Source organism: Hetaerina americana, unplaced genomic scaffold, assembly GCF_022747635.1.
Source record: "Hetaerina americana unplaced genomic scaffold, ioHetAmer1.1.p SCAF_8, whole genome shotgun sequence".
Classification (NCBI taxonomy): domain Eukaryota; kingdom Metazoa; phylum Arthropoda; class Insecta; order Odonata; family Calopterygidae; genus Hetaerina; species Hetaerina americana.
The window spans coordinates 38,372,416-38,391,007 of record NW_027287427.1 but is presented as its reverse complement, the minus strand read 5'-3'; the positions used below and the strand labels follow the sequence as shown (position 1 = coordinate 38,391,007).

Genomic DNA, 18,592 nt, shown 5'->3' with positions numbered 1-18,592 from the left:
CTCTGCCGTAATTTCAATTGCTTGAGTGATTGGTGCTGGCATCGGAAAAATCTAACTTGATCACTTACTTTCATCCTGTCTTCCAGCCCTTCCCATGCAATTTTTTACTAATTCTTTCACGTACAAATATAATTCCATTGGTGATATAAAGGATGACATAGTCCTACCTCAGCTGCTGAAATTGTGTACCAAGGTGTAGTCTGTGAAGAGCCCAATAAAAATGGGTTACATATACAAAACCTTTAATTAATAATAATATGAAGAGACAATTACATGTATTCACTGGAAAAAACTTCATTTCCTTACTCAGTGGTACATCTCTGTGTGAAGAGCATAATTGAGATCACATGAACAATTGGAAGGAAAAGACACTAAGCATCACAGTATTTGCCAATACTGAAGGTTATTTCCTATTCCCAAGAGTGCTCCAGGGTGATTACATCTTGTTTCACAAGCATTCTTTCATTAAGGCAAGGAAACTTACACAGTGATTGATTGTAAATTATACTGTCCGGTACACCATATTCACATGGAGTATTCATAAGGGGGTGTTCTGAAGAAAAATCCTCGACTGCTTCTTCAGACACCTTTGCGACCAATGGAAAGTATTTCCCCAGTTAGAAAGAAAAAAGTAGTTGATGCACGTACAGTATTCAATACTTAACATCCACTTCTTCGAGTTGGTCTTCTGCTCTTGATATTGAGTCCAAGAGTTCCCTCTTGATTTGATTCTGAAACCTCCTTGGTAGCTTTCTAGTTGATTGGCAAGCACTGGCAAAGAAAAGGTCTAAGTCATCTAATTTTGGAGAAGTATTCCTACTTTCTTCAAAGTAATCTACAACGTGATCAACCTCTGCTGTGCTCTTGCGTTTATTAGTTTTTGGACCCGTTTGATGTACTATATCTTCAATCACAAAAGCTTGCCCACTTCCATTCATCTGACCAAAATCACTGGTGGTGCCCTCACAGTCGTGTTGGGAATAGGTGACATGATTCCTGCAAGAAAATCCAAGGGGTTTTTAAAAACTTGATTAGCTTTTCGTTTAATTAACTGCAATGCGTCATACATAACATTGGATGTATATTAAGTCTATAGTAAATCAAATTTGGTTTTTTTACCATATTCATTTAGGCCTTACCCTTTTATTCAAATAATGTACGCATGCAATTAACTTGATTTTGAATTATATACATAATGCCCATTCACCTCGTGTCTGCCAAGGCGACCATTATTTATGATTTTTGTCATCTAGAGCTCTCAAAAGGATTTGAACAATTGAGCCACATCTTTTGCATCACAAATTTAGTGATCTGTAGCCTTGGTGTTTCATGATGTGCATTTTTGAAAGGGAAGGGTGAGACTTTTTAATGCACATTTGTAAGTGATGATGGACAAAATATGAAAGGGCACCCACCTTTTACTACTCCAAAAATGCTAATCATCACACATGTAGAGTAAATGGTTTGAGGTGAAAGTGTGCACTGAGAAAGCCAACTGAAGACTCCGATGAATGTTTATAAAATCTCATATTTAAGACACAGTAAGCTATGGGAATGTGCCAAATACAAAAGAAGTCATAGGTTAGGTTATTATGTTAGAAGTAAACGACATTTTTTTCATTCATAACCTAATATCAGGCTTTTCGAGAGATTACCAGTCCTGAAGGAAAATGGCATGTAGTAGTAAATTGCTTTTATTTCATTTGGGTGGGCTGAATTTACGGTGTAGGGTCTTAATAATTCTCAGCAATATCAGACGATTCATAATTCTGCAAATTCAAAAATGTGTTGGAGAGGAAGGCAGAATAATAGTGGTAAAGATACATTGGCTGGGTAGGGAAGAGATGGAGTTTGATAGTTATAACATATTGATATTAATGGTATCTTCTTGCACAACCTAATAAATGGGGAACCTGGGTTTCTAAATATCCATGATCCTGGGTGCATTGTGCCTGTGTATTTTAAAAGTTGCTCTGGTTTTAAAAAGTAATGTTTCAAGAGAACTATTCAAAGACTTCTTCCAAGAGTTTTAGAATATCTTGACAATTCTCTCACACACGCATTTGATTTTCATTACTTCCCTTCCTCGTCTACAATACCTATCACCCTATGTATGTCACCTACTGCAATAAAAATGAAGTTTGAAATATTCTGCCTCTTTAAGGAATGTGTAGTGGAAGATGCCAAAATGGATATGCTTTTTTAATTCCTGGATATTAATATTCCCTGCGATTTTATTTACTATTTAGTCCTTGAATAGAGCCCACCAATAAAATTAAACTTACGTTCTAGAAGTCATTGATGGGAGCAAGAACTGCATTTGTTTTTCATATCTCCAAGGCTTCAAATTTCTTGGCTCCTGACCATTTTCACTCGTCCGTCGTGATATTGCTTGTCGGAAACAGTCTCTAAGTTTCTTCCAGTTTTTCTTGACGGTGAGGCCTGCAATATCCACCAGGTATGTATTTTGTTAGGCTACTCCGTATTTTTTCAATGATTGTGGTAGCACCCGATGACACCAACCACAACACTACCAGGCAGAAATGGATCTGGGGCCAGATACTAATAATGCATTGACCATTGGTCCTCCCTACCCTGCTGTGGTTTATTTTAAATCAATTTTTCAAAACATCACTTTTTTGGCAGCTAGAGTCGCCGAAGAAAGTGAACACCACAAAAATGTCTCTAATTAGGTATTTTTTAATTTCCTCCTACTTCATCTACTATGTATTCCACAAAATTCATTATAGCTGAACATTTTTTAACTGCTTCCCGCCCCATATATTCGAAGAACACTCATGTCCTCTTGATCAAAGAGATCCGTTCAAAAATCCAAGTGGTGGTATTTTGCGTAGTGTCCGTCGTGGCGCATTGCGATAATCCCTTTCTTTACTATGACAAATTACTATTCTTCATAGCCCAAAAAGAATTCGGCGAACATCCGTTATTACATATTAATTCCACCCAATCATCTTCGATTTCATGAGATCGTCTGCTTAAAAATTTTAAAATGGTTGTAAGTAATAACAAACAAATTTCCCGCCTTAAAACGCAACACCTTCAGTGTGGAGAGCTAATCGTCGCGAAGTTATTCATCGCACTGAAGTGATGGCTCGCTTTTCCCACCCACGCTTCGCATGGCTGGTTTAGTGCGCTTGCACTCATGATATGTGAACATTCGAAAGTGACCGAGAAAAATCAGTGGCGATGAAAGGCATTGTAGTCGCCGGTCTTTAATTCATAAGATGGAATAAACCGTGAACCGTCTTATGGGACGACCATGAGCGAACGTTTAAAAGGAAAAATATTGCTGCTTTGGAAGAGGGCAACGTAGTTTCCATAGAGGTAAATAAAATAGCTCGTTTCCTACAGCGCCGTGGCATACGTTAATATCCACTGAGACTGCAACTCGCGCTGTCTCGTATAGAGGCACATATCTACTCGTGTACTAAATCTTACAGAAAGGCTTGCGCCCAAGAAGATTTGGAAATGCGGTCAAGAGCGGTGAGACACACGGACATATTTGTCACCTTTTCGTGTGTTCTCCAAAAGGACGCTACCTGTACATCGTGACGGACTCTCTTCACTGTAAATAATGGGAGTGTTTTCATGTAAAGCTATCGTTAGTCTAGCACGTTTCTATTGCTTTTCAATCGCAAAAAAAAGGAATATCACCGAAATGCCGAGAACCTCAAGCGCAGGTTACTCGGACCACTGCAGGGATGCAAATGGGAGTAAAATATTTTCTTAAATCTTCACAAATATCTAACGAGAAAAATTTATACTCACAGTCACTATTCAAGATTTGAGCAATTTCTGCCCAGCTATTGTCTTTTTTCCGAATATCTTTGTATTCATCCAAGGAGATGTCGTACAAATAAGGTCGTTTTCGAACTTCTTCAATCAGTCTATTCATTTCTTAGCCCACTATTATCCCATGTTCAAACGTAAATATTGATTTGGTTATATCCCCAAGGTGAAGGCTCGCCAGCTATGCATGGCGTAGCCACGTTGCCAGAGCTGTGTCGCCGTAGCTTGGAACCCGATCACCGTAGCAAGTTGGTCCCTCTTAGAGTAAAAAAATCTGCGAGTGTTGCCATCTAACGCGTAGAAAATAAACTAGGTCATTTATCTCTTACGTGCGCGCGCTAATACGTCGCATTCGACAGGACCAAATTTTTTAAATGGTGAGCCTCACGGGTGCACATTTTTTCCAAACTTAGTGGGTATGAATTCCATACCTATAAAAACTAATTCGTATTTTTCATTTATGTTGAATTTGAAACTATATAAAATTATATGCAATTTTAATGTGCTATTTGACGTTTATTTATCGATTAATTTCCAGGAGTTATTCAAAATCACATCTTTGGATACAGAGTTGATAGATAATTTTCAACTCTCTGATGATTAGCCATGTTGGTATATTTTTTATAGCCACCAGATCAAAATAGGTCTAATAAATGGGCACTCTATATACGTATTCCCATACATCTTGTACATACATTCCCATACTTTCAGCAGCGATTCACCAATAAACTACATCATTGACCAACTTACTCGTCAAATTCTTGGATTCTTCTAACAAACTAAGCTTCATTATTCCTAGTTAATTGTGAAGGATCGAACTCCAGGGGTTAACATTCAATCCTGGTTTTTTTCCTTGCATTGTCAATACTATCTATTTCAACTCAATTATATTTCGATCGTTGTTTTTACTTTTATATCACATCCCTCCCTATGGACTACAGCTTTGATGCGGTGGAAGGGTGTGTGCATTCTGATAACCCCAACTCCTGTGCTGGTGGGAGCAATGGTAATTGCTCCTAGTAGGGTCACCCATGCCAGAGATGCCAAAGTTAGTCCACGCAGCATCTGCTTGTCAAGGAGGCAGCTGCAATAATGTCTTAACCTCAGTGGGGTGGCCACTTGAGTGGTGATGTCAAATTCAATAATATTAAAAGGAAAAGCTGAACCAACAAATTTGGTCCTTTTCAGGTACACATGCCTCAAAGCATTAGTGGTCAGTGTATAAGGGCAGTTATAGGACATAATTGTGGTGTTCCTGGAAGGAAATACTAAATGCTGATGGGATAGGATTGGAATGCAACAATAAGTGACGGAAGATATGGTCGTTGAGTAGGAGACTACGGTTTCTGAACATGAAATGACCAGGGGGAGACAGAAATAGCTCTGCAGGAGACAGGGTACACTGTGTAGAAGGATTAAAGTTCCATCAAGAAATAAGAAGGAAAATCCATGTCAGTAATCAAAGATAGGTCAGAAAAGTTATTAATTGAACCAGGAAAGATTAATGAACGGGTATATGGAGGAATTATATGGTAAAGACATTAAGCCAGCAAGTTAAGACAAAAAAATAAGTAGTATGAGGACAGCTTAGGTCCAGGCATATTTGATGGGAAAATATATAAGGCATTAAGGGAATTGAAATCAAATTAGACCATCAGGGTAGATAACATTCCTGTGGAATGACTTGGTTTAGAAAATCTTGGAAAGAAGTGTTTTTATGGAATGAGTCATATATTTTTCATACAAAGCAACATCAGCACTTGAAATACAAAAATAAACAACTCTTTAAAATAACAAAATAAAATTATAAATAACAATAGAAGTCAAACATTTCTGGAGTAAAACCATATATTTACAATTACCTCAGTGGATTTTTCTTCCAGTCAATACTAAATCATAAACAACTGAGCTTTGGTTAAACAAACATAATCAGTTCTTGAATTCTCATGTATTATTAGGGCACAAAAACCGTAGACATTTATGGAAATGCAAATCAGTACCAGCTGGCCCGAACAATCTTTCCATGCATTTATATGGAACTGTTGGAATTACAAAAATACATATACTATATTGGAAATTGACACAGATTAGCTGACCTTTGAAGTCTTACAAAAAGGTTTTTGATTTCTTTACAAGCCTAGATGATAGTCTACCATCAATGGCACCTTTTTACAATGCTATCCTTCTGGAAATACAGGGTGCGGCAATATATCTTCCTTTTTTCAAATGCAAAACACTTCTGATAAAGGAAGTTATGTTGCCGTACCCTGTACAAACATAATTACTGTTGATTCAAGTTTATTATGGCTTTAAACATAAAATCATGACCATGTCAGGAATTGATATTTCCTTGAGGATTAGCTGTTAAAAAACAATTATGCAAAAGTTTGAAATAATTGGTATTAATCTGAAAATATTCCATACCTAATCGATGATACAGTACAATATTAGTAAGCACTAAGGGCTTGTGAAAAAACCATTCATATTATGGAAGGTCCCATGCATTGTAGTGCTCTAATCCAAAGAGGTTAGCACCTAATGATTACTACTCAGTTCTAGCACGGTGGTAGGTAGATAGTTGTTTCATAGTGGGAAATCAGGGTATCAGGGATTGACTGCACAAATGCTCCTTCAATGTGTACAAATGTGACACAATCCTTTTCCTTCTTGCAAAATACATGACACAGTAAAAGCTGCTTGTTTAAAAAATAGCTGTATCAGTAATTCATATTAATGTAAATTCAGATTAAAATGTCACAATTTTTCCTTCTACTGTCAGCTACCGATTTTAAGTAAACTTATATTAAAGTTTAGGAATTCCAGGTTTTACTGCTCCATTTCAAGTCATTCCTAGGAATCCTCCATTCCTGGTTTTCAAGGATGATTGAGTACCCTTCCGTCTCAACTTTTCAGTTATAGATGCTATATTTTAATGTCCGACAAAATTCTACAGTTTGAATTTCATGAATTCAACTTAATTTATGTAATTATTTCAATTCCTACTTACCATAGAAATTTGCATTAAAATGTCGCACATTAAGAAGAAAATTGGAAAAATTATGTACCATGTCAAGATTGTAGGGCAAAATGCGAACCAAAACAATTGATGTGTTTTCTAGCATACAAAACAAAAATGAATGCTATTATGTGAATGGGCACAGATGAAAATGAAGTAGTTATTTGGAATCACCAACACACATGGGCAAAAGAAATAAAATATGCAATAGTTCTGACCAGCTGGTTATTGGTACGCAGGAAACCAGTGTCCACTATGTTCATACATGTATTAAAGAAGAAAATACTGCTTAACCTAAAGCTCAATCAGTAGCGCATAGATGGAGATGGTCAGCAGTGACTTTTACATGCAAGCAAAGAGATAATTCCCTCTTTTTCATTTCATCAAACTTATTTCACCTTGATGATTAGCCAGAATTTATTGAGCATTTCATCAAACACATTATACATAAGGTGAGAGAATAATTGAAACTAGATTACAATCCTTCATATTGACTCTGTGCTCTTGCAATAGATTCCAATATTCCTTTTTTTATTTGATTTTGCAAATCCTGAGGAAAACTATTTGTAGCCTGATATGCCTTGGAAAAAAACATAATCAAGCTATTTTCTTTTACATAATCTGCAAGAACATCTTTAGAGGCACTACTGTCTCCTTTATCATGACACATAGTAGATTCACTTTCATCACACACAGAAGAATTTTCTGGCAAATCCCCATCAATATGTGCTGAATCCTCATGATCTCCATCAGATTCTTCAATATTATTATTATCGGAATCCCAGTCATTAAGAATATCTTGAGGACTAATTGGGGAATCCCTGTAATGAATGATGAAAAACTACAAATGAACTTAAACCAAAATATATTACACTTGAGCCTTATTCTATAGTCTGAAATGAAATCCCCAAAGTAGGTGCACTTAAATTTTCCATGAATATTGAAATTTTTTTTACTAAGTTTACTAAGAGTGGATATTATACATAAAAATAGGTTTTCACTGTTTCAGTGAAGCAATTATAGATATTTTAATATACTTTAGCTAGTCAGTTAATAAATACCTTAAGTTTTAATAATTTTGACTTTAAGTTTAACAAAAAATAAAAATAATTGCTGGAGAGAAATTTTAATACTGCATCATTAGCAACTATGTGATACCAGATAGGAACTTTTTGAGAACCAGGGATGCAACAGAGTACTTTGTCTCCTTTTTTCATCAAATATGTTTTCAAAGTGAATTTTTTCAGTTATTAAATAATCAAACATGACCATAGGAAATAACACTGAATAATTGTTTCTGAATTCACAGAGGGATATAAAACAGAAGTAATTAGACGCCACCTGAGGAAAATTGACACGCAATATTAGTTCATGTGAGTTTGTACACAAAATTGCAAGGACTTCATTGTTGGCTTGAATCTTCCACATTTTGTAGTTTTTTGGTTTCTCTAGAGTGAAATGTTATTTAGTTTAAATGAAATCAACTGTGAATTTCAACTTTGTTGGTGGTAGTATGAGGTACAACACCTGGATATTCTTATTTTCATACATCATATTCCATTAAATGGCAGAAAAAAACAGGGAATTTGCCCAATTCATTACAAAATGATTGGAAGTCAAAGGAAAAACTAAAAAATAGAATTCAGGACAATTACAAATGTTAATATTTACAAAAAAACTTTACTTGAAGAAGCAAAGAATTACAGAACTTTGTCACACATTTTAAGTTAAATGTTGCTTTTTAGGACGCATTGAAAGAGAATGCTTTACAGGCAGGAAAGGCTTAGGAATTTCACAAAATTATTTTTAGTGTCAGCAGAATGGCTTCACATTTATCATGCATTTATTCAAGGAAAGCAATGATACTTTTGGAAACTATCCTATTGGGCCCTTTCCCTTTGGTCCCTTGAGGTCTTCCCTCCAGGCTGCAAAATGCAAAACATGGATATAATTTCGCTCGTTAAAAGTTCCACTGTTATATGCAACATTTAATATACCAACTGAGTCAATCCAGTAAAAGCAAGGAAAGAGCAAAAGAGGATGATAAACATGATATGCAGAAACATGCACAGTGCATATTTGTAGGTTAATTGGTGAATAGTAGGAAGTAGTAGATATGTAGAATGTATTTGCACCTACAATGTAAAGATCGAATATGATGATGCATACAAACTATGCAAAGAAACGCATATGACAAGAGGAAGAGAAGGTCCCTTCCCTAAGGAGAGGTGAGGTTTTAAACCCTATTATTGAGCAAACAAATGCAGTGTATTATAATCAGAAAATAATTGTACTCATTAATAACTGGACAGTGATATTTGGTCTAGAACTTTTTCAAGTAATCATGTCATTTGATATCTTATGGGAATAGGGGGCACCATAAGAACAGGCAAAAAAGAAAGGATCCATTAAACTCAGGTGAACTATACCAGTGTCTTCATTAAAACCCAATAGCCAATGGAATTAGATTGAAAAATACATAGAACTGACAAAAGATTGATACAAATATTTGACTAAAAACTAGTTTTGATCAAAAATCATAATACATATATGAGTACTCTGCAATACCCTTTAGATCATTAATCTTTGGTTTCATGCACAGAACAGTAATGGAATAGAATTACTAGAAGGATTAAACTGCAAACTATTACAATCAAACCTTGCGTAATGAGTATAATTCATTCTTGAATCTTACTGGTTAAGTAAAATACTCGCCAAGTGAAACAATATTTCCAATATAAATTAACATAAAATCCAATTATGCATTTCATGCCAGAAAAAATAAATTATGTACAAATTATTCAAAGAAAATGATACACATTGGGTAGGATCGTGAATAATCTTCATCTTTTCTTCTATTAATGAGTGAACCAATCTAGAATGCGACCTCAATTTGGAGAAAACAATTCACATTTAGCCAGCTCTTATTGGCATTATATCTCACTGAAGGCTCATGGAGTTTCTGAATGGTTCTTTACTGCCTTCTTGCCAGTAGTTGCTACTCCCCATGCCTCACAATGCCACGTCATTTTTTTCTCTCATGGTTGTCTACTAGTGACTTCTTCGGTGACACTTTTGTAATGGTCATTACTCTTTGCAGAAAAAAATCTCAAATAATATGTCTGAACGCAAGTTTGGAAAAATGTGTGATTACAGGTGACACTAAGGTGCAAGCTGAACGAGTGCTAAACAGAAACTGAAGCAGCAGGCCCACAATAATTCCGGGAATTTCGCTCTCCTTGGCACTTATTAAGCTTTTCTTTTTTTACAATATTTTTTGCTCATTATGCAAATAATTCAGTATGCCAGGTTCCAGTGAACCTGATTATGGTGATTTTTGGAATTATCCAAGAGTTAAAATAAATAGAGCAAGAGCTCTCTTATTATGCTTAATACAGTTATAACGTGGGTTGCAATAGTCCAGGGGTAGAGTGTTGGACTACTGACCGGAGGGCTCGGGATTGATTTCCGGACGAGCCTCTCTGGGCACTATCAGCCGAACTCAAGCGGTGTGATTTTTCAGGGGCCAGATCTTCCTGGGAAACCATAACCGGCACAGGGAAAGGAACTGGCCCCCCTACCCTGATGTGTAAATTTCACATGCCGTTGGGCTTAGTACTGGGTGAACTCTACCATCATCAACCAAACCGACCTTCAGGTTAATTACTGTATCTGTGGTTTTTTTATAGTTAAAACCTGAACTATAATCTCTGATTCAACATATATATTGGTTTGATTAAAACACTTTGTATAAGATGCATTTAGCCAACCTTGTTCACAAGTTATGAATGTCACAAAAAATAATGAGTGACTTTTTGTAATGTATATACCATTATGTTAACCTCATGAATTCCAATAATCATGAAGCAAGCAAAGCTATATACTTGAACCAATTGGCATTGGAAGAAGGGCTTCACATGACTTTTAGCTTACAGGCTTTGGAACAATGAAAGCTCTGGCTCTGGATGTGCAGTATCTTCTCCAATTGGGGAAGAATTTCTAACAATTTGTTCATCTGGTGCAGCCTCAGAATATCTAGAAAATGCTGTCAACACTTCTATGTGGTCCTCTGATGCTGGATCATTTATATCACCGCCTATCTCTGAAAGAAATTGATAACGATATTAACTGCTACATTTGCAACTGTAGAAGACTGGGACACAAAGAAATATGTAAATGAATTTTGTGCCATCAAAAATTGAAAAGTGTATGTGTCTCCCAAGCTTTGGTATACAAAAAAATACTTTTCTTTATAGTCAAAATATTCCCATTATAAAGGGAGGTATACAATCCATAACATTATTACAATACATCTGAAACCAAAATACATGAAAAATTCTGCAACAGCCTTGGGATTGTTTCCTTGAAGGCCAGGATTTTAGAATCCTTGAAAATGACTAAATACACCACAAAATTATTTTACTGGAAAATTATGAGTAAATTTTAAATGAATGCCATAACTACTTGGCTTACTCTACTCTGCATATTATATTGCAAATATTTCTTTTCTGAAAATTCAATAATATCTGGTTAGCGTACGAAAGTTTAAAGAATATTTTTTCCAAGTCTCTTGTCATATTGTCTCATTTTATTCACTTAATGGAATGGTAAACTGATATTTATCAATTTCAACTCAATGCAGTAACGAAGAGTATGCATCATATGAAACTTCAGCCAAGATATTTTTGGTAATTTAACTAGAGTTCATACTCATAACATAGGAATGAAAATATTTCTCCACAAAGTTTTTATTAATAATAACAGATACGTAAAACTAATAGATAAGACAAAATATGAATATGCCATAATGATTAGTATTTGTGTGAACACCTGTACTTCAACAGTGTCAAGGAACAAAAATGAGGTAAAGGGAAAAGAGGTGTGAAAAAATTATTCTATCATTGCGGCATTCATCAAATATGGTAATTTTTTTTCCAAAATTAATACGTGGAATTGAGCAGACCAAAGGTTGGTATAGTTCATTTTGATTAGCTGTCACATTTTCTGGACATAATGCATCAACTCTTCTCAAGAAATGGAATGAAAATTATGTCAATCATTAACTGCAGGCATGCTTTAGGCAATAGCATTAATCTAATAATAGGGCCAGTCAATGTTTTGCTATAAAGGTAATACAAACATGCATCAAAACATAACACTCACCAATATCTTGAATAGTGCAGTGGTCTTTTGAAGATTCTTTCAAGTTAAGACACAGTGTATCATCTCTAACTTTTCCATTTCTATCCTTTATCACTTTGTGGCATTCTATACATTGGAAAAAATTAACATTAATTGACATTTGAATATTTAATTGAAAACCTTTTATATAAGTTACAGTAAAAACTAAAATAAGATGTTTACTCATAATCACATAGAAGCAAACATGAATTCTACCATTTTATCAGCTAAATATCAAGTAACAAATTTTAAGTAACTACTCCAGAAGCCATCTTTTAACTGCCACATGGCTAGAGAGCAAATATATTATTTTTGTGACAACAAAGAAAGCAAAGTTCAACCAACAGGACATTTATGGTCACATTATCTGCCACCAAAAAAAGGATTTTCTGTCTATGACACCAGGTAAAACCTAACAAAAAGTGAAAGGGGGCAGCAACACCATGCCTGTGTTCAGAGTAATCAGAAGTAGCTATTTCATGATGAAAAGGTGAGTGGTAGTGCAGTGGGAGGAGCACTTGACTAATGACTGGAGGACCCAGGTTAGATACCAGGTAATACTGCTGGGCTCCTTTAGCTTCATCTAAGCCGTGTGAAATTTTGGGCATCAGATCTTACTGGAAAACCACAGGGGCCACATGGAAAGTAACTGGCCCTCCAACCCTGATGTGAAAATTTCACACACAGTATACAGGTGCACAGTATTAGGAAAGCTCTGGCCCCACCTATCAAATCACACTTCCGGTTGATGTCTATGGTCGAAGGGTATGTATAAAAATCTCTTGTGAAACAGTTTGGCTAACTTGTTGCATCTGACATTCTCTTCCCTACTGTGTGGAGGGGAAGTGTGTACCCAATTTGTGAATTAGTCAATGCAGCAAGTCCTTGATTTTAGGCCCCTTGTATTCACACATTTTACCTCAAATTGAATATTTCTCTTCATGCCTTAATGCTTGCTTTATCATCATTTTATAATTTGATCTCATTATTTAATAATTTTATAAAGAAAGCCAAATTCCCAATTTATCATGGCTCAAAACAATCAATAAAAAGGAAAGTACTACTTGGCACTATGAGTACAAAAGATAATCTTCAAACATTGAAACAATGAAATGTTGACATAATTTGTAAAACATAAATACCAATTCCAATAGTTAGAGGACAGCAAAAGTGCAAAAAAGGTAGGTCCTCCAGCAACAGTCAAGTAATGTTGCAAACTGCCTAGGAAGGGTAAGCTACATCACTTCCAAGGTTTTGTGGGAGGTAATATATGAGTGTCTGCTGCATTAAGTTAAATTAGTCCAATGACGTGACATGATAACGTACCGCCTATGCATATATCAGGTAGAGCACTCCTTTTCAATTTTGTTGTTCCCATGACAAACCGATCAGGAGAAAAATGTCGTGTACAAATCCTCTTGTTTCTGTACACATACATTGGGTCCAAGGAATTCAACACAGGATTTTGGATTAAGGCCAGCCATTTCCAATAACGATCGTGAGCATCTGCTGTAGGATGAGGAATCCTGTAAAAAAGACAAATTTACAGGTATGTTACTTAACACTAAGATAATTCTAACATTACAGTTCACCTGCTGAGGTATGCCTTGGATAGTTCCTGTAATCTATTAACATCCTTGTGGTATACTTAAGCACTTACTCCTAGGGCCATGGACTACTTTCCATATCTTATTTCCTTCATAAGTTTTTAATACGTCACATCCCCCAAATACTGTGTCTTCATTCAGTGTCAAAATGTGATTTACAGAATAAGAAACTATACCTAAACATAAAATTCTGCTGGGAACAAGTATTAACAACTCCAAATACCAACAGAGGGAATTAGGTGAAAGGGAAATCCTGTCTGGAAATGGTGGAAGGAGAGAGACATCTGGGAATAACGAGATAGATGTCTGAGAATACAAGACAGAGAAAAGAAACAAGTGGAGGGGAACACACAAACAAGGATCGCAATATCCTTATATTGTAGAATGTAAGCCATGTTTTATACTGCATGGGTCTGTCTATCCTGTATTTTCATTATAAAAACCTTGGCTCTTTGGAAATTACCTCAAGTCACTAGTGTTTCACAAAATTTACAAATTTAATAAAAAATTTGAGTTTTATTTGTAGAGTTGCAATTCACAGAGCCACACTAGACACCTTATTACCTCATTAAAATGTGTTTTACATTTCCATATTGCACAGTTACTCATATTTGATGCTAAAATATGGATGGACAGACTGACAATTTGAAACAAATAATTGTTTCATACGGAACAAAATGTTCAACTAAAAAATATAAGACCTTCCGCTAGGGATATGATTAAACTTTGAAAATAGAGACAAAATATTTATCCTTGGCGGCAAAATTACACAAGAGCCCCTTATTTTTTTATATTATTGAATTCAATTAGGTGATTTTGGGGCAATGCTTTCAGTACATATTTTAATTTAGAGTGAAATTTGAATATTGAAGCATTCAAGTTAAATGGTGTAATTAACCTTGCCTCTACAGAAACTTGCCATCTGGTGTTGAGGAAAAATTCAGTCACGTCTATGATAACTTTGAAGCGGTTGTCTTTCTGAAAGGAAAAAAATTATGGTACTTGCTTAACTCGGAGAGATTATTCTCCAAGTGGTAGTTAAATTACTGAAGTCCAATCTTGCATTGATGTGGAAGCTAGATCTGCCTTTATTCATTGGTTGGGCTGAGCAAGTTTAAAGGGCAAGCATATATTAAACGGGGAGGCAGGATGAGGCTCAGTGAGATAAAGCAGGGGAAAGAAAGAAGATATGAAGAGACTTCAGCAGTAAGGGAAGATTCCTACTCTTGAGTGGGGCATGTAGATACATGAGAGTTAAGTCCTTAGGGGTGCTCCACCAGGTCAGTTATTTACCTCCTGATGTTCTGTAGGCCAAATTTTCCCTCATTCTTAGGATGTTAATTATCATGGGAGAGTCAGCCATCAACACTTCCGCAGTTGAATACTTGACCTAGCAGAATGCCCATGTAGGATTCACAAACATCATGCATCGGGAAAGGATAACATTTTTCATTATATAGATAGATGGCAACTTTTTGAAGTCTTCAGAGATGTATTTAAAGTTTCTTGAGTGGAATTTCTTGTTTACATTATTAACTTGAGAGTTACTCTCATTGACAGCAAGCGTGTCAATTTTATTTACAGAATGATAGTGCAAATGATGGAAATCTCTCGGATGCTGGCATTGTTTAATGGCTAATTCACGTGGACTACTCCTTCAGTTTTTGAGGAAGTATGACTATTGACCAATGATTCAAACACAACACCACTGTACCAGATAAAAGGGAGAACTTTTTAAATAACACACTTTAGAAATGACAGGATAGGCAGTCAACTGGTTATATTAGGCATTTCCAGAATATTGCAAATTTATTTGGACAAAAATTTCATAATGGAAAATATATTGGAAGAAGGATTGCATAAGTATTCGTTTTCACTTAAGCTTTTCTTCTTTAAATAAATCAGCATAATCTTTCATACAAAAGTTAGAATTATTTTATTTCACATCAATGTTTTAGCTGTTCACAAAATGTCCAAATTGGTTATTCCCTAACAATGGTGACTGCTGCTATTTGCTTGAGAGCATTGCTTGCAGCCTGTAGTAGTCATTTGCCTTTAATGCTATACAACATATACTTAAAACATGAAAATTCATGAGAATTCAAGGAGTTGATACGGCTGATTTTATCCAATTGCTACAGGTTGTAAAATGATGAGTTCTAAAGAGATCGAAAATAGAAGAGGCCACGAGATCAATCAAACCATTTAGTGTTGTGCGACAAAGATTTTGTCGGTTGTTTGTGAGTTCCCTATGAACAGTGCACTGTATAACTACATACATTAGTGACTAATTTGAGGCAAAATTTAGGTTTCACAGATCTGTAACTGTAATCTCATAATTGAGCCAAGTTTCTCAAGACATTCCACAGCACATGATAATCTGCAAAATTATCACTGCAAAGGGTTACTATTTCACAAATGAAAGGAAAGTTTTTAAAATTCGAGGAACTATAGCTCTGAAACGTAATCAGTTCATTATATTTTTTGCAGAATGGATTAAAAAAACCATTAACACAGCAATCAACCCAAAGTTAGGTTTGGCAGGTGATGGTAGAGTTCACCCAGTACTAAGCCCAACGGTGTGTGAAATTCACACATCAGCCTAGGGGGGTCAGTTCCTTTCCCTGTGGAGCCTATGGCTTCCCAGGAAGACCTGATACCCGAAAAATCACAAAGCTTGGGTGGAGCTGAGGGTGCCCAGAGAGGCCTATTGACTTTAATTATTCGTCGGTAAATTGAAAAAAAAAATGCATTTTGCACAAAAGCAACATTTGCTCACAGTAATATTTATGGCTCGAGATGGCTACAAGCGAGGTATTGGACATGAATCCGAGCAGTCAGCCAGGCATCAGGTTTTTAAAAAAGTAATGAAAGTGACTTAACTTTATTGCCCTAAGTTTAACTTTTATCCGCACTTCCGTAATCAAATATTATTTATTTAATGCCCAGTGAGATGAGTGGTGTTCGCAGAGGCGAATGGATATGAAGACGATGATAGTACTTAATAAAATAGCATTGAGGACTTTTTGTTTCATAATTTCATATCAGACTGCATTATCCATCATAAGCTTTACATGATATAAAAATGATATTCATAACATACGAGGTATACGACTTATAAAAGTTACCCCATTAATGTAGTTTCTAAGTCGTCATTATTGTGCAAATGTGTTTACACAAACAATGGCATGACTCTTTTAAGAATCATTTCAAACAACTAATTCCATAGGTAGGGCAGGGATGCCACCATCCCATTCTTTTTTATTCAGAATTAGCACTTTGTAAAAACAACCGTGCTTGAATTATAAAAAAAACCATACATTCTTGACACATGATGCTTCCCGGAAAATTCATTTCCGTCCCTTTATTCAGAATGAGGGGGCCACGGACTTAATAATTAGATTTCGCTCTGAGACACGGGCCTTTGATTCCACATCAATTTGCTCATAATGTATACACAAGCGTGGTACAACATTAAACATTTAGATGACTTCTCATAAGAATTATTTTATTCGTGCCACATGAACATTAATTTATGAACAAGGGAATTTATCACAAAAACTAAAAAATTATAAGTATTCAAGCATTTCGGCTGTTATACATAGCTGTACCGTTCGATTTCAACCGCATCAGCGCATTCTGAACACCGGATCACGTTACCCTGAAGTTTTATGCATTATAACATACCTCAACCGCCTACTTTTCTTGTCCTTACAACTTGGAACAATACACTTTGCTACACCCATCCCGTTCAGTCAGCTGTTCAGCAACTGCCATTAACGAAGCCTTCAGCCCTCGCAGAATGTCCTCCGGGACTGACACTTCCATCAATGTCTATGAATTTCCATTCAAAATTCACTACAACACTTTTTATTCAGCCGTTGCAGGTATGGCAATCAAATATGAACACTGCTGGAGTGTCATAGAATAATATTATTATGAAAATGCTTCATTTCAAAGAGAGGGCCAGAATAATTCTTTCAAAGATCACAGTTGTTCTTAAACCAACAATTCGTCCAACGGGCTGAGAAAAACATCAGCTGATTACACACGCTTCAATTGGGAGTTACTTCAACGGACACTAGCGCCTGAATCCCAGCTAACAGTGCTTTTCGTTTGTCCGTTGTTGTGATGTACGTCAGTAGTGTACACCTTTCGAGTAATTGGTGGAAGTCGCGCGGTCAATCCAGAAACATCGCGTTGAGTATAGTGGATTCGGCAATTTACGTGTTGTTTTTAAGTGTGCAATACTATCTGATTAGGTAATCCAAGTACTGAAGAGAAGAACTGTGTGTAATCTCTTCGGATATTTTTTCTAAATTTCCATATAAGCAATGAAGTGGGTCGTACAGGATCGGCTAACTGCCTCGCAAGTATTCGAATCTGGTGTAATACGCTGGAATTCATGCCTGCTTGGCCCATAGAGTTATGTTCTGAGAGGGACTCTTATTAAGTTATCAAAACTCTCTCCATGTGAAAAGATCTGTAAAAGCAGCATATTCCAAGCTGGACCACGGGTGGGGGGCATTCGTTATGAATTTAAAATTATTAAAATTGTCGTGTATATACATCCTTATTAACAAAAATGTTTTTATTGACCTAAATCTACTGTGCAAAATCCTATAATTTTGTTACTCCTCGACAGCTACGGCGTAGGTGGATGAAAGGACAGGAAAATTAATTGGACACTCCTCCAAATTGTGTCCTGCATAGTAATATTTTTATTTATTCACTTCACATCATGCAGACCATGTATCGACCAAAATAACAATAAATGCTATTTTATTATATTTTATGCAACTATTTAGTTTTCTCTTGCACACGCATGAAGAAAACTTTTTTAATTGATTAACATCACTCCACTCTTACACGGGCATTGATGGAAAAGTATTGACAAATGAAGGCGACTTATTTTCAACGGATTTATTGGTGGCAGTACTACTGTAAGAAATCTTGGCAAGTTGTAGTTTTTTGTATG

The 18,592-nt window shown here is 35.8% G+C and overlaps 2 protein-coding genes across 2 annotated transcripts; both read right to left on the bottom strand.

The window, feature by feature from the left end:
- Positions 1-275: 275 nt before the first annotated feature.
- Positions 276-4,053, bottom strand: LOC139697739 (uncharacterized). Its single transcript, XM_071596564.1, has 3 exons — positions 3,790-4,053; positions 2,286-2,442; positions 276-996 (listed from the first exon to the last, which is right to left on the bottom strand). The coding sequence occupies exons 1-3, from the start codon at positions 3,914-3,916 to the stop codon at positions 654-656; spliced, it is 627 nt and encodes a 208-aa protein (XP_071452665.1). The 5' UTR covers positions 3,917-4,053; the 3' UTR covers positions 276-653.
- A 1,517-nt stretch (positions 4,054-5,570) lies between these two features.
- LOC139697620 (uncharacterized) lies at positions 5,571-17,688 on the bottom strand. Its single transcript, XM_071596400.1, has 5 exons — positions 17,302-17,688; positions 13,334-13,533; positions 11,990-12,094; positions 10,760-10,928; positions 5,571-7,647 (listed from the first exon to the last, which is right to left on the bottom strand). The coding sequence occupies exons 1-5, from the start codon at positions 17,358-17,360 to the stop codon at positions 7,302-7,304; spliced, it is 879 nt and encodes a 292-aa protein (XP_071452501.1). The 5' UTR covers positions 17,361-17,688; the 3' UTR covers positions 5,571-7,301.
- Positions 17,689-18,592: the final 904 nt, after the last annotated feature.

Bases quoted from the DNA above. Each gene is read 5' to 3' on its own strand.
- LOC139697739 (XM_071596564.1), bottom strand. From the start codon at position 3,916: ATGAATAGACTGATTGAAGAAGTTCGAAAACGACCTTATTTGTACGAC. The intron at 2,443-3,789 runs GTGAGTATAAAT...TGGATATTGCAG, and splicing joins TCAAATCTTGAATAGTGACT to GCCTCACCGTCAAGAAAAAC. The intron at 997-2,285 runs GTAAGTTTAATT...ATTTTCTTGCAG, and splicing joins CCATCAATGACTTCTAGAAC to GAATCATGTCACCTATTCCC.
- LOC139697620 (XM_071596400.1), bottom strand. From the start codon at position 17,360: ATGGGTGTAGCAAAGTGTATTGTTCCAAGTTGTAAGGACAAGAAAAGT. The intron at 10,929-11,989 runs GTGAGTGTTATG...AATTTCTTTCAG, and splicing joins CTGCACTATTCAAGATATTG to AGATAGGCGGTGATATAAAT. The intron at 7,648-10,759 runs GTAAGCTAAAAG...CATTCATTACAG, and splicing joins CTTTCATTGTTCCAAAGCCT to GGATTCCCCAATTAGTCCTC.